The following is a 27,693-nucleotide window of genomic DNA, read 5'->3' as shown; positions in this document are numbered from 1 at the left end:
ATAGCTATAGGGTGATGAGAATAATAATATGATTGACGTATAGAATATTCTATTTTTCTGTTTTGTGAAGGAAAAAAAAACAGTGCTTACTAAGAATGCACCTTACCCTCACTGAACTGTGTATATTGGCACAGAGAAAAAGCTGGTGTCGTTAACCGAGTTCTGGTTCAGTCTCCCATCCGTCTAATCTAATTTTGAGTTGTTATGGGTCTACTTTGAATCCATGGTGATTGAAAACAACCATATGTAACATATAGTCGAAATGTACACCTTCGTAAAATTAACTCGATTACACATCAAATTTTTTTTTTTTGTTTTGGGTACTTCAGAATATTACACATTAAAAACTACTCCCTCCATCTATTTTTAAGTGTCTTGCTTCGTAACTCCAACTTATTAAAAAGACATCATCATTATACCTTTCACATGAACTTTTTTCTCCACTTTCCCTACTTATCCATCATCATTACACTTTTCCTCACTAATTTTTCAAAATGGAATCTACTTTTAGGGACAAAATAGACAATACACCAACTTTACAAAATAGACACTTATTAAGGGACAGCTCAAAATGGAATAGTAGAATCTAAATAAGGGATGGAGGGAGTATGTCGAAAAGCAACCCGTTTATTTATGGAGACAAAACGGACGAAGAATGTGATTTCTGAATTTCATCCTTCATTTTATCTTTAACAATTGTATGTAAACGATGTAAATATCAATTGTCGATCAAGCTAATTATAGTAGTGACATACTTTTTCCGTCTCAATTTAATAGTCTCTTAATCTATTCTAATAGGATAAAAAATTAGTTATATCTTTAAATTGGTAATGAATTTATTTTCAATATGGATCTTGTTTGATAGATCTCGATTATTTCTATAATACAATATTTTTAAAATCACATAAAATATTATAAATTACAAGATATAATCAATTGAAAAATGACATGAGCTCCCAAAAAAGACTATTGAATTGAAACGAAGGGAGAGTCTCTATGAGATCTAAATATCTAACGTATAAATGGTTTGGATTATTGTTATGGGCCCAAAGTGACCAACAACATCCCAAAATTAGCCCAAATTGGAAGATAGGCACCGTCTTGGATCCATTTCTGGTACTCTAGGAAGTAAGAATTTGGTTGTTATTATTAGGCCCCGTTCCGCAATGAGGAAAAAATCCTTATTTTTTAAAAAAACAATTTCAAGTTAAAAATTATGGACTTATTAAAATCTAAAAATATGCAATATGGATCTTATTTGAAAGATCTCATCGAGATCTTTTATATGATGAAAAAAATTAAAAAATTATTTTTCATTTATATTATTTTTAAGTTTGAAAATATGAAATAAGCTGCTTATTTTTTAAGAATGTTTCTGGAACGGAACCTTATTATTTTTTAGTTACACTTTGTTTGTTATTGGTAATAACAAAAATGATGATTTTTCTTGGAAAATAAAATTAATTTTTTGAACTCTGTTATTTGACAAGATAGAACCCAATAAAAAGACAGGATTCACGTAGCCGACAATAAAAAGACAGGATTCATATCCGACTCACATGGACACAAGGCCCATTTAATTTTTGTATATATATCACGAGATAAAGTCACAAAACCCTGCGTCCAAGAACCCTCCAGCCTAAATAGAAGCCGAGAACAGAAAAAACCACCACAGCAAAATCCATGGCAACACGGACCTCCAAGAAGAAGAAGGATTAAACCCTAACGCTGAAAACAAGTCGAAGATGGAGAGAATCATTAGACCCAGAACAAACATCGATCTACCAGAAGAAATACTCCACCATATATTCTCTTTCCTCCCAATCAAAACCCTCGCACAGACCACCGTTCTCTCCAAACACTGGAACCAACCATGCCTGTGGCCTTCCCACCCTCATCTCTACTTCCCCTGTCTCACTCCCGATTCCGTGGAATTGATACGCACTGTGTTGTCTCGCCGTCAAACGGACTCCAATATTACCACCTTTCGCCTCTCCGGTTATGTAACTGCCTCTTGCTTGCCCGATTGCATCGACCAAGTAATGAAGCACGGAATCGAACAGATTGAGCTCGACGTTAGATTAGACCTTTCCTTTACTCTTCCTCCGTGTTTGTTCGGCTGCAAAACTCTCAAGGTTCTCATATTGAATTGCCAAAATAAGGTACAAAATAATTGCCTTGAGGCGGATACTTGTTTCAAGTATCTTACTTCAGCAGGCCTTCCGTCGGTCCACACCTTGTCTCTAACTAATGTATACTTTTTAAGGGGTTGGGATTTTTTTTCTGGGAAAAACTTCCCTCTCCTTAGGAAACTGTGCTTGAAAAATTGTAGAGGACTTACTAGTCTTCATATCAAATGCCCGGGCCTAGAAATTTTAGAACTTGAGCGTTTGTGGCTAATTTGTTTGGATTTTTCTGGCATTGGGTTACTGGAATTACGAGTCACAAAGTGCTTCCGAGGTCTCAGTTGTTGGGCAAATATTCTGGCCCCAAGTCTCCAGAGTTTATATTGGGAAGGCAAAGTTTCTCTGGATTTTAGAGTAGAAAGCTTCAGAGACCTCAAAACATTCTCCCTTTGGTTTTACTACAAAGTACCAAATAGAGCAACATTGCAGAGTGTATCCACCTTACTGTCGGCAATCTGTTTTGTAAGATCTATGATGTTTGTCAGAAGTGGAAGCCGAGTTCTTGAGGTCAGTTTCTCATCACTAGATTCGTAAAATACAGCTCAGTAGCTTAAAAAAATGAGTTTAATTGCTCCTTCTGTGTGAGATCAATTTCGCGTTTTTTTGCCTTTTAACATTTTTTTTAGTAATTGGGTTGGTTTAATATTCTCAGAAGCTTTTGTTGAACTTGGGGTCTCTTTTTCCCACTTTTTCCATTTCTCCTATAAGAGGATAAAGAATGTAAACGAATATGACCAGAGTTATAAAATTCATCGAAACACAAAATATGTCAAAACTTGAGTTGTTTTCATGTAAACGACTATGAGCAGGGTTCTAAAAATTCACGTGTGCTATTGTGTTGGATCCTATTTTAGTATGCTCTCTTCATGTAATCCCTAAAACTTGGGTTGTTTTCATGTACCAAAAGAGTACTATGATCCATGAGTGATGAGTCAAAGGGTTCAGAAATCACTGTCCAGGGGTTGGAGTTTTATTACCCCATTCTAGTTTTTCTGTCTTTGTCGCATTGTTTTTTAATCCCTAGTCTTTTGTTCTCTCCCTTGCAGACTTTGGCAAAAATAGAATCTGAAGGTGGTCTTCCATGTTCTTTCAATAACCTCATAACCTTGGAGCTCCATACTAAGATGACCAAAGATGAAATCACAGGGATAATATGCTTGCTTAGAAGCTCTCCAATACTCCGGACCATCACCATCACCATAACTGCAAATAGTTGTTCCCACATTGGAAATGAGGTAATTATGAACCTAATTATTCAGCATACTCTTTTGAAAATTTGTTATGGAATTTTCTCGAATGTGGCCTTTTTGAAATGCCTGCCTTCTAAGAACGAGGGACAATGCATGATACTCTTCTGAAACTACAAAGCATGCTTGATGTTAGACTATGCTTACGACGGTTGTGATTCTCTTTTGATGCATTAGTTTTATGGTTAGTTTTTAGTTGTATGTTTTCAGTCGGGGTCGGTAGGTAATTTGCGGTGGTGGTTTATTAGAGTTTTATTTGTTTTAGTTTTCAGTTGCATTTGTTTCAGTAATGTTCTTGTATCACTGCAAACACATTTTACACACTTCCCACACTGTGCTCCGTTCTCTAGGCCTTTGTGGGCCTTCGCTCGTCGTCGGAGACCCTAGGCTTTTTGTGGGCTTTTATCTTCTGCGATAGTATAGTTTTGTGTATTTTGTGTTTTGCGGATCAATACTCTATGTTTTGTTTTTTAGGCCCTTGTTTGGTCTCGTTTGCTGCTGGCGTGTCTTATTATTGGAACAACGACAACATAATTGTACTTTTCTTTCTATATAATGGAGTTTCTTGCTCTGTTCCTACAATAAGAAGAAGCATGCTTAACATTTTTCTAAGGGAAAATTTCACGTAAGCACCTGATCTTTCACACAAATCACATATAAACACCTGATCTTTCTTAAATTTTATATAAACATCTGAGCTTTCTAAAAACTCATCAATTTAACACCTGACCTTTTTTAAATTTCATATAAACACCTGAGCTTTCTAAAAACTCAGCAATTCAATACCGGCAGTCATCCCTCCGTCTAAAACCAAAAGGAAAAAAAATGAAGTGCTCCAATTTTTTATTTGTTTGAACCAGTGCAAAGATCTTATTTTTCTGATCATTTTATCCTACAGAATCATAATTAATTTTTGACTCTAAGGCTCTCGTTAGTTAGCCCTAAAGAAAGTCGTATAATCAAACATCTCTTAGGGTTAACTAACGAGAGCTTTATAGTCAAAAATTAATTATGATTCTTTAGGATAAAATGATTAGAAAAATAAGATCCTCGCACTGGTTTAAATAGATTAAAAATTGGAGCAATTAATTTTTCAAGCATGTATAGACCGTTTATATGTTAAAAAATATGGTTAAAAAAATTAAGTGCTCAAATTTTCAATCCGTTTAAACCGGTGCGAAGATCTTATTTCTTTGATCATTTTATTCTAAAGAATCATAATTAATTTTTGACTCTAAAGTTCTTGTTAGTTAGCCCTAAGAAAGTCATATAATAAAATACTTCTTAAGGCTAACTAACGAGAGCCTTACAGTCAAAATTAATTATGACCCTTCAGAATAAAATGATCAGAAAAATAAGATTTTCACATCGGTTCAAACGAATTGAAAATGGGAGCAATTAATTTTTCAACCATGTATAGACTGTTTATATATTAAAAAATATGATTAAAAAATTAAGTGCTCAAATTTTCAATCCGCTTAAACAGATGTGAAGATCTTATTTCTCTGATAATTTTATCCTAAAGAATCATATTTAATTTTTGACTCTAAGGCTCTCGTTAGTTAGCCCTGAGAGATATTTGATTATACAACTTTCTTAGGGCTGACTAACGAGAGCTTTAGAGTCAAAAATTAATTATGATTCTTTAGGATAAAATGATTAAAAAAATAAGATCTTTGTACTGGTTTAAACAAATAAAAAATTGGAGCACTTAACTTTTTTTCCGTTTGGTTTTAGACGAAGAGGTGACGGCAGGTGTTGAATTGATGAGTTTTTAGAAAAATCAGGTGTTTATATGAAATTTAAGAAAGGTCATGTGTTGAATTGATGAGTTTTTAGAAAGCTCAGGCGTTTATATAAAATTTAAGAAAGATCAGGTATTTATGTGTAATTTATGTAAAATGTCGGGTGCCTACGTGAAATTTCCTCTTTTTCTAACCTGTTTTGATTAATACAATTAAAGTTAAGATAGCGAACGTTTCACCGCATTGCTTCAATACGTTTTATCGTTCTCTGTATGTGATAAATCTCTTCATACTGATGCATATTACGGAACACAATTTACGCACCCAAATGTATTTCAAATCATTTAACTGGTGATAAGATCTTGAGTATGCAATGTTTTGTAATCATATTGAATTTTTTTTTTAAATATTTAAATATGGTTGATATGTTAGTAGTTAATTTATGGTATTTGTGGCTTTTATTATTTCATGTCGCATATTTTGCAATATCTTTGAATAATTTCACATACACATTTATAACGATGCAAATTGTTTAACCTTGTGGAAGGTGTGTCATGACGTGTATTTATTGCAATCTATGTGTTGAACAATATTTGCGTGGTTCTCGATGCGTGTCAAACTGTAATTGAAAGTAGAAAACTTTTCTGCATTGTAACGATATTATTATTTTTTGCATTACTTTCAGAAGTGGAATGAAAAACAATACTGGATATCTCAAATTCCAAAACTCAAGTCAATCGAGTTTCATCTGAAGGTTGCAAGGAGTAATGTGCGAGGTAGTAAGATGCATAAGAGTGTAGTCTAGTTAGTGAAATTATTGCTTGGGCATGGAAGAGCGTTTTCGGAAATGACCCAATTTTAAAGAGCAAACGGGTTGTTCCTCCTCTCTGGCGATTAATGATTCGTTTTGAGATAGTGAAGTTTGCACGGTCATCTTATAATGTTATAATTTCTTTTCTTTCGTAGGACCCCTTAATTGAGGGAGACGCTTTTATTATAAGTTCTTTGGCAACGACTTGTAGGATGGTTTATTTTAATTTTTTTATTATAGTTTGCCTAACATTTCTGTCCTAAAAGATTTTGTTGTCCTTGCCTTTTCAAAATGCTTTGTGCTTAGCCATAGTGGTGCATCATGCCTTCAGTTTTCAATACATTTACCAGAAGTCTAGTGTGAACTCTTGTGATGAAGTTCCTCTTAAGTTTTCAGCAATTGTCTCTGTTGGAATATGGTTTAAGTTTAATATTCAGAAAAAGGCAATGTTGTGACTCTTTCGCTGGTACGACGACTGTGAGTACGAGTGAGTTTAGCCTTATTTAATTTTTCTCAGAGAAAGTCGGTGCTATTAACTTTAAATGATCATATTGTTTAGACCTTCTTCAAAATTTGTGAGAGTAATCATTATTAGGGGAATTGCAAAACAATAAAAAAAAGATTCGAAGTTGAACAAAAATCAGATAAGAGGACACTAAACCAGATTTTTGAATTGTTTAGCGTCTTTAGTGAATTTTTTTCTTTTAGTCATATTTTATAACTTTTGTAAATTTCTCTCGCTCGTTGAGATGAATAACTAGTTTAAAAAATTTGATGCAAGTATAACAAAAATTTAATAAAATAATCAAAAATTCAGGAAAGACAAACAAAAAACCTTAGTATTACAATGTCATTGAATTTATGCTGAAAGGTCCCTTACGATGCCATTGAATTTCAGAAATTCTAATCGCAAGGAAGATTTGCAGGGAACCATGCAAGGAAAAATGCGTTTGGGCCTATTTTGGGTCCCACAAAATCTAGAAAAATATCCACAAATTTTTGAATATTATTTTATGGGGTCCTGTAAGAAATCAACTCTAACGGATATCAGTAAGTATTACTTTTGAATTCGTGGGGATGAACTGAGCAGTAAATTAATAGTTTCTCTAAGAGATGTATCTATTATTATTGTAGGCTTCGTTCCAAAAATGGAATAAGAACTTATTTTTAGTTCAATAATAAGGCTTGTTCCACAAAGATAAGAAAGATGTGCTTATTTTTGAAGAATTTATATAGGTACCAAACTTATTTTTTGTTCAATAATAAGGCTTGTTCCACAAAGATAAGAAAGATGTGCTTATTTTTGAAGAATTTATATAGGTACCAATAGGTGCCGGGGAGGGAAATCGTACTGATGGTGGCGCCGGGCCGTCTCCAGCCATTGGACGGCCGATCCGAGCCGTCCAAAAATTTTAAAAAAAAAAAATCGAGGGGGCGGGCGCGGGAATCAATGGCATCCGAGGTGTGTAGGGTGTTTGATCCGAGCACCCCTTTTCCATGTATATATGATGATTCCCGCGCTACCCCCTCGGTTTTTTTTTTTAGAATTTTTGGACGGCTCGGATCGGCCGTCCGGTGGGAAACGGCCCGGTGCAGCTGCCGGTACGATTTCCTTCCGCTGGCGCCCATTATCATAGCAACAGTCTTATTTTTTGTATAAGGCAACTTCAAGCTCAAAAATCATGTGTTTATGCAAATAATTTTTTTATCACTATGAATCTTGTTTAATAGATCTCATTGAGATCTTTAATACGGTGCAAAAAAAATTGAATTTTTTTTTTCATTTACATTATTTTTGATTTTGAAAATGTGAAAGGAACTTTTTATTTAAGTTTTGTGGAATAGCCCTTCTTATTTTTTAATGAGAAGTGGCAAAATAAGTACTTATTTTTTAAGAAAGTTTCCGGAACGGAGCCTAAATCTCAAAGGAGGTCAATGAAGGGGTATAAATGTAAATTGATAGTTTCCGTTACAAGAAGTTACCTGACATGACAAAACTGATAGAAGCTCCACATGGAGTGGAAGTAGAAGCTCCACATGGCTTTTTCATCTGAGCATTTTGTGATTTATGGGAGTATCAAAAAGTTGAAAATAAAAAGTCAAAAGTAGACTCCCAAATATCCCTTTGATATGATCAAATATGCAATCATGATAATCTCTGATTGTGCAGGAAGGGGTTACACCAAAGAGTCACCAGGTGTTCCTGATTCCCAACATGAAAAAGTAGATTTAGGCTCCGTTTCAAAAGTTTTTTAAAAAAATAAGTAGTTTATTTCATATTTTTAAACTTAAATTTAATATAAATGAAAAATAATATTTCAATTTTTTTTGCATCGTATAAAAAATCTCGATGAGATCTTTCAAATAAGATCTATATTGCATATTTTTAGATTTCAATAAATTTATAATTTTTTAGCTTAAAATTGCTTTATTAAAAAAAAAGAATTTTTTTTAGTTACGGGGCCTTAAGTGGTTGAAGTTTTGAGACCAAATTCTAACTAGACTATACTGAATGGGACCAAACTCAAAGCCAATGTTTTGAAGGAAAATTCTATATACCCCAAAAGAGTACCCAGAAATTATCTCGAATTTGAAAATTAATGATCCAGATTTACTTAAAATCAATCTGAAAAAGTAAACCTGAACCATGAATTTTCAAATTCGAAATAATTTATGGATACATTTTTGGAATACCTAGCACTCATGAAAGGGTAAAAGGCAGACCCAAAATTCTGCCACCACACAAATGCAATTTTACACCTTTCGCGCTGTAGAAGGGGTAAAATCAGGAATGGCTTTGTTATTTACTGTGTTGTGTCCTAAACTCGAGGGACGGGTTTCTTGAGGGACGGGTTTTTAGGTCCCGTTCCGGAAACGGAAATAATTACTTATTTTTTAAGAAGGCAATTTTAAGTTCAAAAATTATGTGTTATGTAAATAATTTTTCTATTAATATGGATCTTATTTGATAGATCTCATTGAGATCTTTTATACGTTAAAAAAAAAATAGAAAAATAATTTTTCATTTATATTATTTTTGAGTTTGAAAATGTGAAATAAATACTTATTTTTTAAGAAGGTGTTCTGGAACGGAGCCTTATTCCTTGGAAAAAGAAATTAATTGAGACCTGCTATTCCCCCGGCCCCACCTACCTTTCCCAGATAACCCCCCCCCCCCCCCCCTCTCTCTCTCTCTCCCTATTCTTTCTTTCTTTCTTTACAGTTTGTTCTTTTCTTTTCTTTTTTCTTTTTATTTTCGGTTTGGTTTTTTTTTTTTTCATTTTATTTCCTTTTCTTTCTATCCGGTTTGAATTTTTCTCTCTCTTTAATAATAGGTCAAGTCTAATTCTAGACTTTGTAAAGTAATTGAGAGAAAAAAAGTGTTTCAATTGATTATGTTTATCCGACTGTTTTATTTTTATTTTTTTATCCTTTATAGATTAAAAAATATAGTTACGAAAATAAGTGTTTCAATTTTCAATCTGTTTGAACCAGTGCAAAGATATTATTTTTCTGATCATTTCATCCTAAATGATCGTAATAAATTTTTGGCTTTAAGGCCTTTCAATGGACACCCTAAGAGAGTCTTGAAACTAAATAATGAGTCTTAGGGTGTTTGTTGAAAGGCCTTAAACCAAAAAATTTAACCATTTAAAATAAAATAATAATAAAAAAATAATCTTTGCTCTGATTTAACTGAATTGAAAATTAAAGCACTTAATTCTTGAATTATATTTTTAAATATACAAATGGTGTATTTATAGAAATTAAATAAATAAGATATAAGTAATTAAATAAATAAAAAATTAAAAAGTAGGGGGGCCCGAGGGCTCTGTTGTCCCCATTGGCACAGTAGCCCCTACGAAACCCCTAAAACGTTTCCGTTTTAGTTTAAAAAAAAAATAGAAACTAGTCATTTGCAATCATATGGAGTGGATACGTGATTGAAGCAACATACTACTGAATCAGTTAAGAGGATCTATGCTAAATAATGGTTAACAAATGTATTAAATTGTACTATAGTTAAAAAAAAGTAATCCTAAATATAACATTTGTATTCTAGATTAATATGTCGTTTGCAAAATACATTTCGTAATTAGTTCCCGAACACTAATTGTAATCTTAATGAATTTTTTGCTTTACGACCTTTCAACGAGCACCTTAAGACTCACTATTTAGTTTAAGGACTCTCTTAGGGTGTTCATTGAAAGGCCTTGGAGCCAAATATTTATTACGACCATTTAGGATGAAATGATCAGAAAAATAACATCTTTGCATTGGTTCAAACGGATTGAAAATTGAAACACTTATTTTCGTAATTATATTTTTTAATCTATAAAGGACAAAAAAAGAAAAATAAAATAGTCGGATAAACATAATCAATTGAAACACTTTTTTTTCTCTCAATTACTTTACAAAGTCTAGAATTAGACTTGAACCTATTATTTAAAAGAAAAAAAAATTTCAAACTGGAAAGAAAGAAAATGAAATAAAATGAAAAAAAAAAAGAAAACCAAACTGGAAATAAAAGGAAAAAGAAAAGAAAAGAACAAACGGTAAAGAAAGAAAGAGAGAGAGAGGGGTAATCTGGGAAGGGGGGGTTGTGTGTGTGTGTGTGTGTGTTTGTGTGTGTGTGTGTCGGGGGGGAATAGCAATGTACAATTAATTTTTCTGTTGTATGACGAGATAGAGCTCAATAGAAAAATAACATTTATGTAATTGACTTTAATTAATTGAGACACAAGGCTCATTTTGATTTGATTTGTTATACTGACGAGACAAAGATCCCATTCGATTAACTACTTTTTTCGCGTTTGATAATTTTGTGTTTCACTTTTTTGGTTTTTCAAAAAATTTATGTCTTTGATTTTTTTTATACTTAAAAGTGGTTATTTTTTAAAATATTTAAATAAAATAAACTTTTTAAAACTTTTTTGAGAATCAATAAGTTACAAAAGTTTGGCACAAAATTAATGAACTCGAAAAACGTTTAAATAAGGACAAAGCTATAACTTTCAGAAAAAGTTTAGTTGAACAACAAAAATATTACTCACATAACGATCTAAGCACAATATCAAACATAACCCCTCATATACATATAAAGCCCGCATATATTACTATGTGTGGGCCTCACATGTATGTGAGAGGAGGTTATGTAAGATGTTATGTTTGAATTATTATGTGAGTAGCATTATTAGTGGAACAATCAATTAATATACAACCACATACACCAACACATAATCACACAGTCTCACCCACATCAAACTGATCAAAGTCACAAAATCGGAAAAATTTTCAGTGCCGAGCGGTTACCAAGTGATGCTTGATCGTGCATTCAAGATGTCCATTTCGTTTTTGAACGGCTCAGATTTGGAGAGAGGAAAGGAGAGGGAAAGTGTTGGGGTAAGAAAAAAGAGAGAGTTTTAATCCGAACCGTCTAAAAGTGTATCAGACGGTTTGGATTCGTCGAACGGATACCACGTGATGATATACCCGCTCGGCTATGAAAAATCTCTCGTAACGCCGAGAACAGAACTCCTCCCGTCTCTGAACCCTCTAGTCTAAGAGCAAGTTTACCAGTGAGGGTAAAAAAGCTTTTTATCTATTTTAGCTTGTCAAAATAAAAAAATTGCTTTGCACCAGAGTAGCTAAACACAGAAGGTAAAATAGCTCTAGGTGGTTTGGCTCTCTATTAATACATTAAAACTAGGGAACAAAATTGAAATAGTCTCTGTAGTTAAGTATTTGTGTCAATTTGGTCCCTGTAGTTATAATTAGCTCGATTTACACTCTGTACTTTTCATTTTTTTCAATTTGGTCCAATTACTAACTTCCGTTAGTCCTTTAAACAACAAAATCATATGGCCCACTTTTTTGGGGTTAACATAGACTGGTTAGACTAAATAAGCCAACTGGCTTATTTTTATCCTTATTGAAATTTTTTTCATATTTGTTAGTTTTTTGTCAATTTTTTTGGGGTTGCATTGCATCGTCATGACGAGAGAAATCTAAAAAGTAAAAAATTATGATCGAAATCCAATTTTTTTTAGTAGAGACCAAAAAATTGACTTATTGACTTATTTTTGTCTTTATTCAAAAAAATTAGATTTCGATCGTAATTTTTTACATTTTAGACTGCTCTCGTTATGACGATGCAATAATTTTCAAAAAAAATGACGAAAAACTAACAAAAAGGAAAAAAATTGAATAAGGACAAAAAAATAAATAAGTTGGCTTATTTAGTTGAATAGGATTACTCATTCCCCTCTTACCCTAATATACATCTGAACCAAAACACAGCTCATTCTTCCATTCTCCATTGATAAGGAGGCACTTGGGAAGAAATTTGGTTATAATTTTTTACAAAAAGTTGCCATCGAATTCAGCATTTTCATGTTCAGCCATGAGGCATCATAATCACTGATATTGTCTACATGTTCAACTTGTGGACAAATACTGAGATGCCTTATTTTTTTTGCGTAGTACTGAAAATGCACATAGAACCATGTCCAAAAGTCACAACATGACATAGATCCAAAAGTCACAACATGATAAATAACAATGTCCAAAAGTCAGAATATTATATAAACTCAGTTCCAAATTTACCATGTCATAACCTAATACATAGATATAACAAACCACTCAATTAGGTTACAATAAACTTAACTTAACAGCCCAAGTGGTTACAAAAAATAGTGCTCTGTCATTCTATTCATTTTCCTACACTTGGCCCATGTACAGATGCACTGATTCCTGACTAGGAATGTTGAAAAATAAACCTAAGCCAATTTTTTCGTCTTTATTAAAAAAAATTGAATTTCGATAATAATTTTTTACTTTTTAGATTCTTCTCGTCATGACGATGCAATAACCCCCAAAAAATTGACGAAAAACTAACAAATATGAAAAAAAATTTGAATAAGGACAAAAAATAAGGAAGTTGACTTATTTAGTTGAACGGGTTTGTTTTAACCCCAAAAAAGAGGCCATATGATTTTGCAATTTAAAGGACTAACGGCGGACTAACGGAAGTTATTAATTGGACCGAATTGAAACAAAATAGAAAGTACATAGTGTAAATCGAGCCAATTATAACTACATGGACCAAATTGACATGAACACTTAACTACAAAGACTATTACAGTTTTTTTTCCTTGAAACTATTCATGAGTTATCCCATTAAACAATAATTATTTCTCTCTCTTCCTCTCTCTCTCTCTCTCCAATAGAGCTCTAAGAGCATGTACACCAGCTTCTCTATATCACACTTTTAGGTAAAATAGAGAGAAATTTCTCAAAAAAGAGGCTGCACCAGTCTAGCTATCAGCATATGTATTTTACAAATGGGCACTGTAGCTCTCCAAAAGAAGCTAGGAACTGTAGCAAAGGAAAAAATAAACAAATAATTATCTCTCTAATGCAGGCTTGTTCTTTTCTCTCTCCTCCAAGAACCAAACCCAGTTTTATATAATTCTTAAATAGTGATGGAGAGAGTAATAGAGAAGATTGTTGTAGTGTGCAAGTAAAAAATGAATAGGTAAAATAGATTTTGCACTTTTTAACTAGGTAATATACCTACCATTGGTTTACATGCTCTAATACCGGATGAATAGTAAATTTTTATAGTATTTTATAAAAATAGAGATGGTAATAGAAAGGATTAGTGTAGGGTTGAAAAAGATTTGAGTAAATAAAATGAAAAAAGTAAACTGTTGAGTAGTTAAAATACACAACTATTGGTGTACACGCTTTAATACTGTAGAAGCCGAGAACAGAAAAACCCTACGACAGCAAAATTCCATGGCGACACGGATCTCCCAGAAGAAGGAGGGTTTAAACCCTAACGCCGAAAACAAGCCGAAGAAGAAGAAGAGAATCACGAGACACACAAACAACGATCTACCAGACGAAATACTCCATCACATATTCTCTTTCCTCCCTTTCAAACCCCTCGCACAGACCACCGTTCTCTCCAAAAACTGGAATCACCTACCCCTATGGCGTTCCCACCCTCACCTCGACTTCTCCAACCTCTCTCCCAATGCTATCGAGCTCGTACCAACGCTGTTATCTCGCCGTCAACCCCACTCCAATATTACCGCCTTTCGCCTCTCCGGTTGTGTAAGTTCCTCTTGCTTGCGCGATTGCATCGACCGAGTAATGAAGCAGGGAATCGAACAACTCGAGCTCGACGTTCATTTTGAAGATAGCTTTGATCTACCTTCGAGTTTGTTCAGTTGCGACACGCTTAGGGTTCTCACATTGAATCACCAAAATAAGGGACAAACTGAAAACGGTGCACGCCAGGCACGGCAGGCCTTCCGTGGGTTCACACCTTTTCCGTCGGTCCACACCTTGTCTCTAAGTAATGTACGCTTGAACTGTGGTCGGGATTTGTTTTCTGGGAAAAACTTCCCTCTCCTTAGGAAACTGGGGTTGAAAAATTGTGGAGGAATTTCTGGTCTTTTAATCAAATGCCCGGGCCTAGAAATTTTAGAAATTGACCGTTTGCGGCTAAGTGGTTTGGATATTTCTGGCATTGGGTTACTGGAATTACGAATCACAAAGTGCTTCCAATATGTCAATAGTTGGGCAAATATTTTGGCTCCAAGTTTACAGAGTTTATATTGGGAAGGCAAAGTTTCTGTGAAATTTACAGTAGAAAGCTTCAGAGTCCTCAAAACATTCTCCCTTTGGTTTTACTACAAAGTACCAAATAGAGCGACATGGCAGAGTGTATCCACATTACTATCGGCAATCTGTTTTGTAAGATCAATGACCTTTGTCGGGAGTGGAAGCCGAGTTCTTGAGGTCGGTTTCTGGTCACTAGATTTGTAAAATACAGTTCAGTAGCTTAACAAGATTGAGTTTAATTGCTCCTTCTGGGTGAGATGAATTCACTTTGGTTTGCTTTTAACTTTTTTTTTAGTAATTGGGTTGGTTTAATATTCTCAGAAACTTTTGTTGAACTTGGGGTCTCTTTTTACCACCTGTTCCATTTCTCCTGATAAGAGGATAAAGAATGTAAACGAATATGACCAGAGTTATAAAAATTCATCGAAACACAAAATATGTCAAAAAAAAGCAGTCCATGTACCAAGAAAGTACCAAGAAAGTAATATGATCCATGAGTCAGAGGTTTAGAAATCACTGTCCAGTCCAGGTGTTGGAGTTTTATTACCCCATTCTAGTTTTTGCATCTTTCTCGTGTTGTTTTTTAATCCCTAGTCTTCTGTTCTCCCTTGCAGACTTTGTCAAAAATAGATTCTGAAGGTGGTCTTCCATGTTCTTTCAATAACCTCATCACCTTGGAGCTCCATCCTAGGATGACCAAAGATGAAATCACAGGGATAATATGCTTGCTTAGAAGCTCTCCAATACTCCGGACCATCACTATAACTGCAAATAGTTGTTCCCACCCTGGAAATGAGGTAATCATGAACCTAATTATTCCATATACACTTTCGAAAATTTGTCATGGAATTTTCTCGAATGTGGCCTATTTAAAATCCCTGCCTTCTAAGAACGAGGGATAATGATACTCTTCTGAAACTCAAAAGCATGCGTGACATTTTTCAAACCCGTTTTATTATTAAAGTTAAGATAGCGGACGTTTCACTCACACTACATCTATATGCCTTGCTTCAATATGTTGAATCGTTCTCTGTACGTGATAAATCTCTTCATAGTGATGGTGTTATGCATATTACGGAACACAAGTTACGCACCAAAATATAATTCGAAACATTTAACTTGTGACAAGATCTTGTGTATGCACTGTTTTGCAATCGTATTGAAATTGTTTTAAAAAAATTTAAATGTGGTTGATATGTTAGTAGTTAAGTTATGATAGTTGTGGCTTTTAGTATTTTATTTCGCATATTTTCCAATACCTTTGAATAATTTCACAAATGTCACATTTATAATGATGCAAATTGTTAACCTTGTGGAAGGTGTGTCATGACATGTATTTTTTTGCAATCTATGTGTTGAGCATTTTGTATGTGGTTCTCGATGTTTGTCAAACTTTAATTGAAAGTAGAAAAGCTTTCCGCATTATAACGATATTATTATGTTGTGAGTTCCTTTCAGAAGTGGAACGAAAAACAATATTGGATATCTCAAATTCAAAAACTCAAGTCTATCGAGTTTCAACTGAAGGTTGCAAGGAGTAATGTGTGCGGTAGTAAGATGCATAAGAGTGCAGTCTAGTTAGTGAAATTGTTGTTTGGGCATGGAAGAGCATTGCAGGAAATGACCCAACTTTAAAGACCAAACTAGTTGTTCCTCCTCACCAGCGGTAAATGATTCTTTTTGAGATAATGAAGTTTGCACGGCCATCTTCTAATGTTGTAATCTCTTTTCTTCCATAGAACCCCCTAATTGAGGGAGAAGCTTTCTTATAAGTTCTTTGGCAGATGGTTTTTTTTTTTTTTTTGGCACATTTATGTTTGAAACTTTTATACTAGTCATTGGCATTTTTGTCCAAAAAGATTTTGTTGTCCTGGCCTTTTCAAAGTGCTTTGTGCTTAGCCATAGTGCGTGCCTTCAGTTTTCAATGCATTTACTAGAAGTCTAGTGTGAACTCTTGTAACAATGTGGGTGGTTCAATGGGTAACTGTTTGAGTTCAAGTCTTCATAGTATCCGTAGTCCTCTGGTTGACTCCACCGATCTGCTCTGGGCTGCTCATCCGTCGATAAGATCACCCGCAGACATGATGAGAAAGTGTGAGTTTGCTGGGCGATTTTCTTCAGTTCATCGGAGCTTTGGTCGCAGTGAATTTACAGTCTATGTTGACAATCTACCCAACTGCTGCGCGACGCCATGGTTCAGGTTGGTCTTTTCTCAATACGGCTTCATTGATGAAACGTACTTACCAAACAGGAGGAGCAAGAGAACGGGGACCAGATTTGGCTTTGTAAGATATATAGAAATTGGGGAGATGCTAAGTCGGCGGTAGCCATGGCTAACAGGCTGCTGTTCGTTAGCCGAAGTATTATTGTGGAAATGGCAAGATACGACAGTGGCTTCAAGCGGCGCGATTCTACGCGATTTGGTTCAGGATCTCAGAACCATGAGATTTCTAGGGTTCCGAATGCTAAAATACCCCATATTCAGGATGATTTCAGAGCACCAAGAGGTAAGCCAAAGTCTATTCCAGTACCTCAAAATCATTTTCACACTGAATCAAGCCAGATCCCCAATATGGGGAATCTTAAGGAGCTAGAGAAAGGTTACACTAAATTTTCAACCTACTGCTTCTGGTTGGTTGATGACAAGTGCAGTTGCCAAGCTAAAAGAAATTACTACTATGGAAATTGTACAACAAGCTCTTGAAGATCTCGATTTTCAAGATGTTTCAGCCAAATCGTTGGGAGGTATGGATTTAATTATTACTTTCCAGTCCAAAGAAGATAGACAAGCTGCATTAAGAAATCCAAAGATCCAGGGATGGTTCAAATCTTTTAAACCATGGAATGGTGAACCAAGTGGGAAATCTCGATTGGTGTGGCTTAAATGTAGGGGTATTCCACTTAACGTTTGGAGCTTGTCCAGTTTTAAACGTATTGGGGAGATATGGGGTGATTTTATTACACTTGATCAGGAGACGTTGAAAGAGGAATCTTACGGTGTGGGGAGAATGATGATCGCATCTGAGTATTTAAATCGTATTGATGAATGGATTAATATTACAGTAAGAGGCAGGAATTGCCACACAAGGATTTGGGAAGAGGATTGTGATGATCCTTTCAAAGAAAAACACATTCGCGATTGGATCAATAACCACATCTCCATCCTGGTGACAAATCCCAAGTCCAGAGAGGATGTCACTGGTTGGGATGGTGATTTGGCAGAGGAAAGAGCTCTGGACAAACCAAATCTTGCTGAGTTGGAAGCAAAGTCAGCAGATAAAGCAGTTACAGAAGGGAACTTGACATCTACTTTGCTGCTAAAGGATGGAAACTCAAGAATAGTGCATGTTCCTAGGGAGGATGTTATTATTGCAAATGCAACTGCTCAAGAAGCTGAACAGTCTATAGTGGGGGAGTCTCTGGCTCAAAACAATCAACCAATAGGAAATAAGGAACAACAAGCTGACCTGGAGGAGATCCCAGTGAAACAAGCCGAAGTTATGCATAACCAATGTGTTATCTCAAACCCTGATGTCCAAATAGTGTTACAAAATGTCACCAATGAGGCGGCTGCTGGTGACATGCTATCTTCATCTTCGGGGGTTGAGAAATCAGCCATGGGAAGTGGAAAGGTCAGGGGAAGCGTTGGGGAAAGAAATGTAAATATTGTTTTTCAAAATATCAGTTTGGCCCCTTTAACTATTATTGAACTACATAGAAATATGCAGTTTCCAAGGGCAAAGCTGAGTAATTTGGTAGATGATCAAGTCAGTTGGGTAGCTAACTCTGTCAGTGAAAAGCTAACATCAACTGAAATTTCAAGGGAGGAATATGATGAGGATGAACCTCTCCTTGATCATAATGAAGACAATCCCATTGAGGAGGAACCTATTCTTGCTCCTATAAAAGCTGCCATAAACGGGGTTTAGGGAAAGAAGAGGAGGAAGACTATTGATGACATCCTAGGCTTCACAAAGGTCAACTCCGCTAACAAGGGAAGGAAAAATAAACAAAAGTGTGAGGTTTACAGATCAGCAGTTGCAGCACTTGCATTATCTGCTTCTATTTCTTCTGGAGGATTTGTAAACAGAAATAGAATTTTATTGAATGAGGCACAAGCTGTTTGGGCATGCAACAAAATCATAGGCTTGGGATATGATGGAGATGAAGATGAAGTTGTAAGTAAAATTGCAGAGATGGAAGCCCAGGACTTGGACAGAGCTGACGGAGCAAAAATCTGTATCTGAGGACTCAATATGGTGGAATGATGTCTGTGAATTTTGGAAGTAGATGCTGTTGGAAGCACTGGTGGCCTTCTCTATATCTGGAACTCAACTTTTTTGCTTGGAGGAAACTGTGGGATCAAGATACTGCTTGGCCTTCTCTTGTTGCAGCAGGGGAGCTCATGGCTATCCGCTTACAACATTGAGTGGATTTGGCTGCTTCATTATCATGACCAGGTTTCATTGATGGATTGGATTCAGTGCTTGGATGTTGCCTAATCCCTTGTGCAACAATTTCTGTTGTTTTTTGGAGTACTACATTTTGGTGGACTGAGGCAGCAGTTCTACCGATCTTTGGACTGCTGCTTATTGCTGTTTTTGGTACTGCTGCTCTTGCTTTTTGGATTGCTTCTTGCTGCATAACCTGTTGATGAACTTATGTTGATCTGAATTGGATGCCCAATTTACTGAATGGGGTGGAATATGCTGATGAAATATGCCACTGCTGTTCTCTCTTGGAAGTTATTTCAGACCTTACCTTACAAAAGGTTTCAACCTGCTGCCTTGTCAAGTGCATGGGATACAGATGAGGATTTAATGCGTATTGTTGTGCTACTATTGGGAAAAGACTTTTAGGGTGAAGCATTATGCTTGTAATTTGGGTCTATGAACCTTGAAATTTGGGTGTGTTGTTCGGGTTAATTTCATAATTCCCAAAATGACTTATATAGTACCTTGGTGGTGGTGGTGGTCGAAACAATGGGGTGGATCCACTCGTCTATCTTGTTCTTCCATTTCTTCTTCTCTGTCACGATTGTTGAGAGGGGAAAAGTGAGAGATGGAACCAGGAATGAGAAATTACTGCTTATGAAATCGAAAACCCTAACAGATCTCAATCGAACGAGAGATTCGAACCCTAACTCATGGGATCCATAATGAGACAAACAAAAACCATAATATCAGTCTTAGGGCTATTCCTAAGTAAACTCAAAAAAAAGAAAAAGAAAAAAGGAGCAAATGGCTAAGCATAGTAAATCTCTTCTCGCACTTCCCTGACACACGCACCTCCTGACCCCACCTCTCCTCTTTCGAAAATACCCCCACGCATCCCAGAAATATCGAACCCATTTTCTCTTTTTTTATTTATTTACATACAATGTTTATACAATGTAATCTGCATTTTTTTTCTCTTTTATTTATTTAATATTATTTTAGTATTCCAATTTTCAATCCGGTTGAATCGGTGGAATTTTTTTATCATTTTATCTTCAATAGTTATAATGAATATTTGGCACTAAGAAAGTTGTATAATCAAATATCTCTTAGGGCTAATCAACGAGAGTCCTAAAAACAAAATTTAACTATGACCATTTAGGATAAAATGATCAAAAAACTAAAATCTTTCCACCGGTTCAAACGGATTGAAATTTGAAACACTTAATTTTTTAACCTCTTTAGACCGTTTATTAAAAAATATGGTTAAAAAATTAAGTGTTCCAAATTTTAATCCGTTTGAACCGGTGGAAAGATTTTAGTTTTCAGATCATTTTATCCTAAATGTTCATAATTAAATTTTGACTCTAAATCTCTCGTTGATTAGCTCTAAAAGATATTTGATTCTATAACTTTCTTACGGCTAATTAACGAGAGTCTTAGAGTCAAAATTCAATTATGACCATTTAGGATAAAATGATCAGAAAACTAAAATCTTTTCACCGGTTCAAACGGATTGAAATTTGAAACACTTAATTTTTTAACCATATTTTTTAATATATAAACTGTATAAAGAGGTTAAAAAACTAAGTTTTACAAATTTCAATCCGTTTGAACGGGTGGAAATATTTTAATTTTTTGATCATTTTATTCTAAATGGTCATAATTAAATTTTGACTTTAGGACTCTCGTTGATTAGCCCTAAGAGATATTTGATTCTATAACTTTCTTAGGGCTAATTAACAAGAGTCCTAGAGTCAAAATTTAATTATGACCATTTAGAATAAAATGATCAGAAAACTAAAATCTTTCCATCGGTTCAAACGGATTGAAATTTGAAATACTTAATTTTTTAACCATATTTTTTACTCCCTCCGTCCATTTTTAAGTGTCCTGCTTCGTAATTCCAACTTATTAAAAAAACATCATCATTATACATTTTACATCAACTTTTTTCTCCACTTTTCCTACTTACCCATCATCATTACACTTTTACTCACTCACTTTTCAAAAAGAAATCTACTTTTAGGGATAAAATAGACAATGCACCAACTTTTACCCATTAACTTTACAAAATGGATACTTATTAAGGGACAGCCCAAAATGGAATACAGGACTATAAAGAAGGGACGGAGAGAGTAATATATAAACTGTATAAAGAAGTTAAAAAAAATTAAGTTTTCCAAATTTCAATTCGTTTGCATCGATGGAAAGATTTTAGTTTTCTGATCATTTTATCATAAATGGTCATAATTAAATTTTGACTCTAGGACTCTCTTGATTAGCCCTAAGAAAGTTCTAGAATTAAATATCTCTTAGGGCTGATCAACGAAAGCCTTAGAGTTAAAATTTAACTATGACCATTGAGGATAAAATGATCAAAAAACTAAAATCTTTCTACCGATTCAAGCGGATTGAAAATTGGAAAAGTAATTAAAGTAAAAATAAAAATAAAACAGTAATTAAAGTCTTAGTAAAAAAAATAGTGAAAGTAAAAAAAAAAAAGTATTTAAAGTCTTCTAAAAGTAAAACTAAAAAGAAACTAAAAAAAAACTTAAAACAGGGGGCAGGGCGGGAAAAGGGGAGGGGAAAGATGGTGGGGCCCAGAGGAGGGGGGTTGTCAGGGGGTGTGAAAAGAGCATCTCCTAAGCATAACACACATACAATGAAATTCAAACTCTATACCAGTCGGTTCAAAACTCTATACCAGTCGTTTCTCCTTTGTACAGAAATCAAACGCTAATAAACTGAAATCAAACCCTATACCAGTCATTCGTTCTTCGAAGTCCTAAATTTTGGGTTTCTCAAAACGAAATCGAAAACCCTAAGGGATGGAGAAATCGAAAACTAAAACCCTAATAGAGAGAGAGAGAGAGAGAGAGAGAGAGAGAGAGAGAGAGAGAGAGAGAGAGAGAGTCGTTCGTTGTTCGTTGCTGGGACTGCTGCTCGTTCTTCTTCTTCTTCGTTCTGACTTTTCTCTGTCTCTCTCTTTCTCTGGTCTGAGGTCGCATGAACTGGACTCAAGGGGGGGGGGGGGGGGGGGGGGGGGGGGGGGGGGGACCCGCGTGTTCCCCTTTAAAACGTGAGCCCTTGGATTAGATCCAAGGGCTGGGAGTGAAGTCCCGCTTGGAGTAGATTTTCCGGGATCCCTTAAGGGAACCGGAGTGCGGTACCATATATATTACTACTAGCGCAAACTCGTACCTAAAGGCACGATTCGAACAATCAGCATATGCATGAATTCGCGTGCAGTATATCAACTCCTCTATTTAACAAATCCAAATGTGCCAAAAATAAAAAATAAAAAATTATAGCTTAAGAAGCATGCATGGTCACATAAACACCCAGGAATTTTTATTTTTATTTTTGCTTAAATACATATAAAAATTATGAGTTAGCCTTTCTTTGAACATCCAATCCAAATATTAATGAACACTCAATTCTCATACTCCTGAACACCTAGCCCAAAAAGACTTGAACACTCAACCCAAAACCAATTGACCACTCAATCATAACCCAATTACAACCCATCAATCCACATGCTACACTATGGGTAAAATGTTAGTCTCGATGCAATATATTTTTGTTGTTGTAAAACATTGGTTTGCTAATTACTTCTGCCTGCAGAATTCCGCAACCAAAAAAATAATAATCTGTTAAGCCCCGAACCCGTGTGTACAACAGCAGAGGCAGAGGTTCGAGCCCCATGGTAGACGAATTTGGGGTTCAGGGCTATAGATAGCCTCTGGGCCCCTGTTGACTAACATACTAACATCTCGCTAACACCGCTAATGTATACAATAGTGGCATATAAAAAAATGTGTGTATAACACTACCAATGATGATCCCAATCGCATAAACTGCATTGATAGGATACAAAATTAGATATATTAATTCAAACCATAAAATTCAAAACCAATATCATGTTGCATTCATAGGATCCAATTTCAGCATGCATAAAATTTTTATAATAGAGTCAATTCGATACATAAATGTAGGGAAAAAAAGGTGCTCAAAAAGTTCATCTTCAACTGTCTTAGTTACTCTTCTATTGTCTTGAAATTTCTCTTCAGCTTCCGGTTTTTGTACCAACGCATATCCACTTCATGCAAATTAAGAACACAATTAGAAACATGAATAACAACCTAAAAAAATAATTAATGCAAGAATCCCCTCTTGTAAAAATAAAATCGTGAGTAATATAAGTTACCTTAATTCTAGATATCGTTTATTCGTCTCACCACCATCATGATACGATCATAGCCTTTGTGGATATACTTAACAGGGTAAATTGTTAAGTATTGCAATTGAGTAAATTGTTCTTAGCAAGTCACTATCGAGCTGCATAGGAAAATGAAGAATTAACCGAATGCATAAAAAACAAATAATTTGATTATTAAGACCATGATATAAAATGAAATGGATCAACTCACTGGCCACAAATGCTTAAATTATCCATGATTAATTAAATTTTCAATTAGTTATTTGAAATTTGAAAGGGATCAACATTCAAAAGTTATCATGAAAATAACAACAGAAACTCTAGTTTGCTGTGTTCGACTAACATCATAATATTTATATCGATGCATTTACGGTACCCTTTACAACTCTATGGGTAAATTTTGCGAAAAAGTAGTGCTGCAACAATTATCAAGGTAAAAAAAAAAGGTGTTATTTAATTTTGCACTCCTCTTTCTTTTCCTATGTCGACAGATTTTAAAGAAAACCAAAAAAAAACTCTTCTAGATAGATTTCTCTATTTAATAGATAGTTAGTTTTGATCAACATATGCCTACACATAAGATATTTTTTGAGAAGTATTATACCAAAAATACATAAACAATGAACTTCCCGATACAATAGAGGAGAGAATGGATCCGTTCATGGATGTTCAAAGTTCTAGGATTTTTTAGGAGTATCAAATGGGCGGATTTGGGCCAAATTGAGTAAGTAGTAAGTGGGTTGGGCCTCTAATAGGTCATTGACCCATTTGGAACCCATTAATTATGAGGCCAATTACTCATACTCAACCCGTCTCATTTATTTAAAATTAAACCCGACCCACTCATTAACCCAATTACATATATGTTAAAATTTAAAATGACTAAAACACCAATGTATATTGAAATGAACACATTACCCTTGTACATCTAAATGACTAAAATACCCATGTATACTAAAATTATCATATTAATGATAATATATTTGAACATAAATCTATTTCGAAAACATATTAATCGATATCAACTAACCTGATTTCTTAAGCTATTGATATTCTCAATGAGTGTTGTGTAATTTTAATGTACTCGCAAGCGCACGAATCGTATCGAAGTATAGTAATGCAAGAGCGAGGTCGAACTCACAGGGACTTGGTGAGTTTTTGTAGGAAACTAAATAAACTTAAATCGATTAACCCTAACCTAGTTGACAAAAGGGTGATTGATTTTTAAACTAAAAATGAACAGTGAAAACAATTAACTAAATTATCAAAGACAAGAAAATTAAAGCTTCTTTTTAACCAAAGGAGAAAGTACATTACAACAAATTACACAATTCCCGACTAAAATTGCCAACTAAAAAAACTTTAGTCGCTAATAATAGATTTTTGCCGACTAAAAGTAAGTTTAGTCGGGAAAAATTAATTTTTTAATCAATTTAAAAAATTAATAAATAAAATACATGATCTCGGCAAATTGTTGTGGTCGGTATTTATTCATATTACCCGACTAAAAATAGGTTTAGTTAGTAAAAATAATTTTTAAATTATTTAAAAAAATCAATAAATAAAATATATTTTTCCGACTAATTAATTTTGTCTAAAATTATTGATATTAGCTGACCAATAAGAATTTTAGTCGATAAAAATAATTTTTTACGTATTTAAAAAAATCAATAAATATAATATATTTTCCCGACTAATTACTTTTGTCGGAAATTATGGATATTAGCCGACTAATATGAAGTTTAGTCAGTAAAACTAATTTTTTACGAATTTAAAAAATCAATAACATAATATATTTTCCCGACTAATTACTTTTGTCGGTAGTGTGACCATTAGAGTGAATCTTGTTTTTTGGTCATCCGTTTATTGAAGTAGAACTTTTTAGTATTTTGCGATCTAAGGGTTTGAATACATTTTGTTACGAAACCTAGATTTTTTTATTTTTTCATTGTGGTTGGACGCTTTATTTTGCGCTCTAGGAATTTGGATACAAGTTGTTTAAGTATTTGTTGGACACCTCTACTTATGAAAGCATGTATTTATTTAATGGAATTTTTATTTTGTATTAATTGCATTAGGTTGGCAATTTTGTGGATGTAATGATTGTCGGCTGAAATTTACAGGGAATAATTATGTGTAAAAAGTTTGTAGAAAATTCTGAAATGACAAATTGGTATGGAACATTTCCCGACTAAAGATTAGTCGACAATAGGCCACAAATTAGTTAATTCGAAAAGACATTTGACAACTAAACAATTAGTCAGTGATAATTAAAACACATTCCCCGACTAAACAATTAGTCGGCCAATAGGTAATACCTTCCTCGACTAAATAATTAGTCGGCCAATGCGTAACACATTCCCCGACTAATCCATTAGTCGGCCAATAATAGCACATTCGCCGACTAAAATGTTAGTCAGCCAATAGTCTAATCTTTGCCGACTAAACAATTTTTAGTCGGCAACAACCTTTGCCGACCTTCTTCCACCGACCAAAATTTTTAGTCGGGGAAGGCTTTTGCCGACTAAAATGCCTACAATTGCCGACTAAACTGTTAGTCGGGAATGGTGTTTTTTCTTGTAGTGGTACTAAGGTTTCGGAATCCACACCCATTAACTAGTATCATTATATATTCAAGATTATTGACTTTATCCAAAATTTCTTCGTGATAATCTAAAAGCTAATTCTGTTACCACGGAAAATATCATCGTGAAAGTTCATCAAAAAGTCTAATGTTTGTTCCTCTCCGCTCGCAAGTATAAAACCAAATCATTAATTGTATCCGCTTTTAACAAACACAATAAATATCCAATTTTATAGTTAAAAACCAGCTTTCAATGCTAAAGACAATTCCAAATCACGAGAAAAACATAATTGAACTCATATCCAGAATCTATCCCTAACAATTGATTTGGAGTAAGAATAATTTAATCAAAATCAAACCACATATTTAGGTAAAATCAAATCTCTTGAATATATAAATAATAATCGTTAATGAGGCTTCATCCTCAACCTTAGTTTAAGAGTTTAGCTGCTCATGGAGTATGGAAACATGTTCATATAATAATGGAACTCCATAGAACAAAACTTACGAAACGAAAACAAATACTGTAATTCTTTCCGTGTCGACTGTGTTGTAAGTTTAGGATGCTCAGCTCGGAGATTTGCTTTCGCAAATCTGCGTTTTCTTTTGCAAATTTGCGTTTTCTTGCATCGCTACTTGTAACCCTTGGGTTAATGTTTTTATTTGCTCCTGCATCTGAGCAAACGCTTCCGAGGTCATCTGAGCATCTCCAGTTTTGTTTGAAGCGGCGACCTTGGCCACTGCTACCGCCTTAGCGGCTTTTTCGGTAATGGCGGCGGCCTTGGTAGCTTTTGCTACCTTGGCCATCTCGGCAGTCTTGGCGGCCTTGGTGGCGTCGTCGACACCCATTTGTGGGGGGTCTGAAGCCATTGTTGTTCTGCTCGATCGGGTCTCTACCATACAAAGTAATTCACCGTAAGGAAAAAGTCGTTTCCCACAGACGGCGCCAGCTGATGAATCAGCTTTGTCTCTAGCTCCGACCTGATCCTACAAAACAAAGCAAGAACTCAAGTCACCGGTGTGGTGACATGCCAACCACCCTCCGATGCTTAAGTCAGTAGAGAACTTGCCATATAGAAGGCGAATTAGGGTTCTTTGTTATGAGTTGTCTGTACCTTTTGCTGGAGTTCTACCGTTGTACTTATAGGCATTTTAATAGGAGGTTGAGTCCTAGTAGGACCGTATCCCGGGGATTTCGGATCGCTTTAACGAAGTGCGGGGAGTCCTGCCTTAGCTGGAACTCCACGTTCACCCTGCTTTAGCATGGAATCCTAATCCGTTTTTAATCGTGTTTATCACTAGCATTTTATGCTTATCTTATCGACATCTTTCGATTATGGTTCTTCAGAGTGGTTTCTTTGATTTGAATAAGTATGTTCAGTGAATATTACTTATCCAGCCTTAGCTTTGTGTCAGAGCTGGTCTTTAGACCTTATGACAGCTCCGTCTGGTGGACGGGGCTGGCATACCCTAACTTTCTCACAGGTGATACTTTCCAGTGGTGCATAGGCGAAGCTGACCATCACTCCCCAGGTCCATATTTCTTGCAGTGTTGACCTTCATAGGTCTACCATACTTATCAGGCCCATTTTTCACTTCTCATTTTTGTGTTTTGGCTGTTTGGCTGAAAGTGGCAAAATGTGTTTTCCAAAAAATGGGTTTTCCATTTTGAGGTTTCTAAAACAAAAGCCAAAAAGAAAGAGCTCAGGAGGAAATCGTTCTCCTTAAAGATTCTTTAATCTCTCCTCAATCCCTACCAAACCGTTCTCCGTAAAAATTCTTTAATCTCTCCTCAATCCTTACCAAACCGTAAGTCTCTCTCTCTCTG

General features: G+C 34.9%; 3 protein-coding genes across 5 annotated transcripts in view; all 3 read left to right on the top strand.

Annotated features, from left to right (window-relative positions):
* The first annotated feature begins 1,615 nt into the window (after positions 1-1,615).
* LOC131330606 (putative F-box/FBD/LRR-repeat protein At4g03220) overlaps positions 1,616-27,693 on the top strand; it is a 44,777-nt gene continuing 18,699 nt past the window's right edge. The window contains exons 1-3 of one of the 2 annotated variants that reach the window (XM_058364236.1): positions 1,616-2,693; positions 3,233-3,421; positions 5,864-6,214. In XM_058364236.1, coding sequence (XP_058220219.1) covers positions 1,746-2,693; positions 3,233-3,421; positions 5,864-5,983 — 1,257 coding nt within the window. In that variant the 5' untranslated portion in view covers positions 1,616-1,745 and the 3' untranslated portion in view covers positions 5,984-6,214. Of the gene's footprint in view, positions 2,694-3,232; positions 3,422-5,863; positions 6,215-27,693 lie in introns of those variants that run through there. The other variant, XM_058364237.1, reaches the window with a different exon arrangement.
* The window catches only part of LOC131330607 (putative F-box/FBD/LRR-repeat protein At4g03220), a 51,206-nt gene continuing 34,916 nt past the window's right edge, over positions 11,404-27,693 (top strand). The window contains exon 1 of the mRNA XM_058364238.1: positions 11,404-11,409. The gene's annotated coding sequence lies outside the window, so the exon portion shown is untranslated. The remainder of the gene's footprint in view (positions 11,410-27,693) is intronic.
* Positions 13,743-19,783, top strand: LOC131330605 (putative F-box/FBD/LRR-repeat protein At4g03220). 2 transcript variants are annotated; one of them, XM_058364235.1, is made up of 3 exons: positions 13,743-14,800; positions 15,238-15,420; positions 16,082-19,783. In XM_058364235.1, the coding sequence occupies exon 3, from the start codon at positions 17,263-17,265 to the stop codon at positions 18,550-18,552; it is 1,290 nt and encodes a 429-aa protein (XP_058220218.1). In that variant the 5' UTR covers positions 13,743-14,800; positions 15,238-15,420; positions 16,082-17,262; the 3' UTR covers positions 18,553-19,783. The 2 variants fall into 2 exon arrangements, with proteins under 2 accessions (XP_058220218.1, XP_058220217.1); XM_058364234.1 differs by having other exon boundaries at positions 16,082-17,259.

Source organism: Rhododendron vialii, chromosome 6a (assembly GCF_030253575.1).
Source record: "Rhododendron vialii isolate Sample 1 chromosome 6a, ASM3025357v1".
NCBI classification, from domain to species: Eukaryota; Viridiplantae; Streptophyta; class Magnoliopsida; order Ericales; family Ericaceae; genus Rhododendron; species Rhododendron vialii.
This window is presented reverse-complemented; position numbering and strand designations above follow the sequence as displayed.

Coding starts and splice junctions, on each gene's coding strand:
- LOC131330605 (XM_058364234.1), top strand. CDS start 13,790: ATGGCGACACGGATCTCCCAGAAGAAGGAGGGTTTAAACCCTAACGCC. Junction 14,801..15,237: donor GTGGAAGCCGAGTTCTTGAG/GTCGGTTTCTGG, acceptor TCTCCCTTGCAG/ACTTTGTCAAAAATAGATTC. Junction 15,421..16,081: donor GTTCCCACCCTGGAAATGAG/GTAATCATGAAC, acceptor AGTTCCTTTCAG/AAGTGGAACGAAAAACAATA.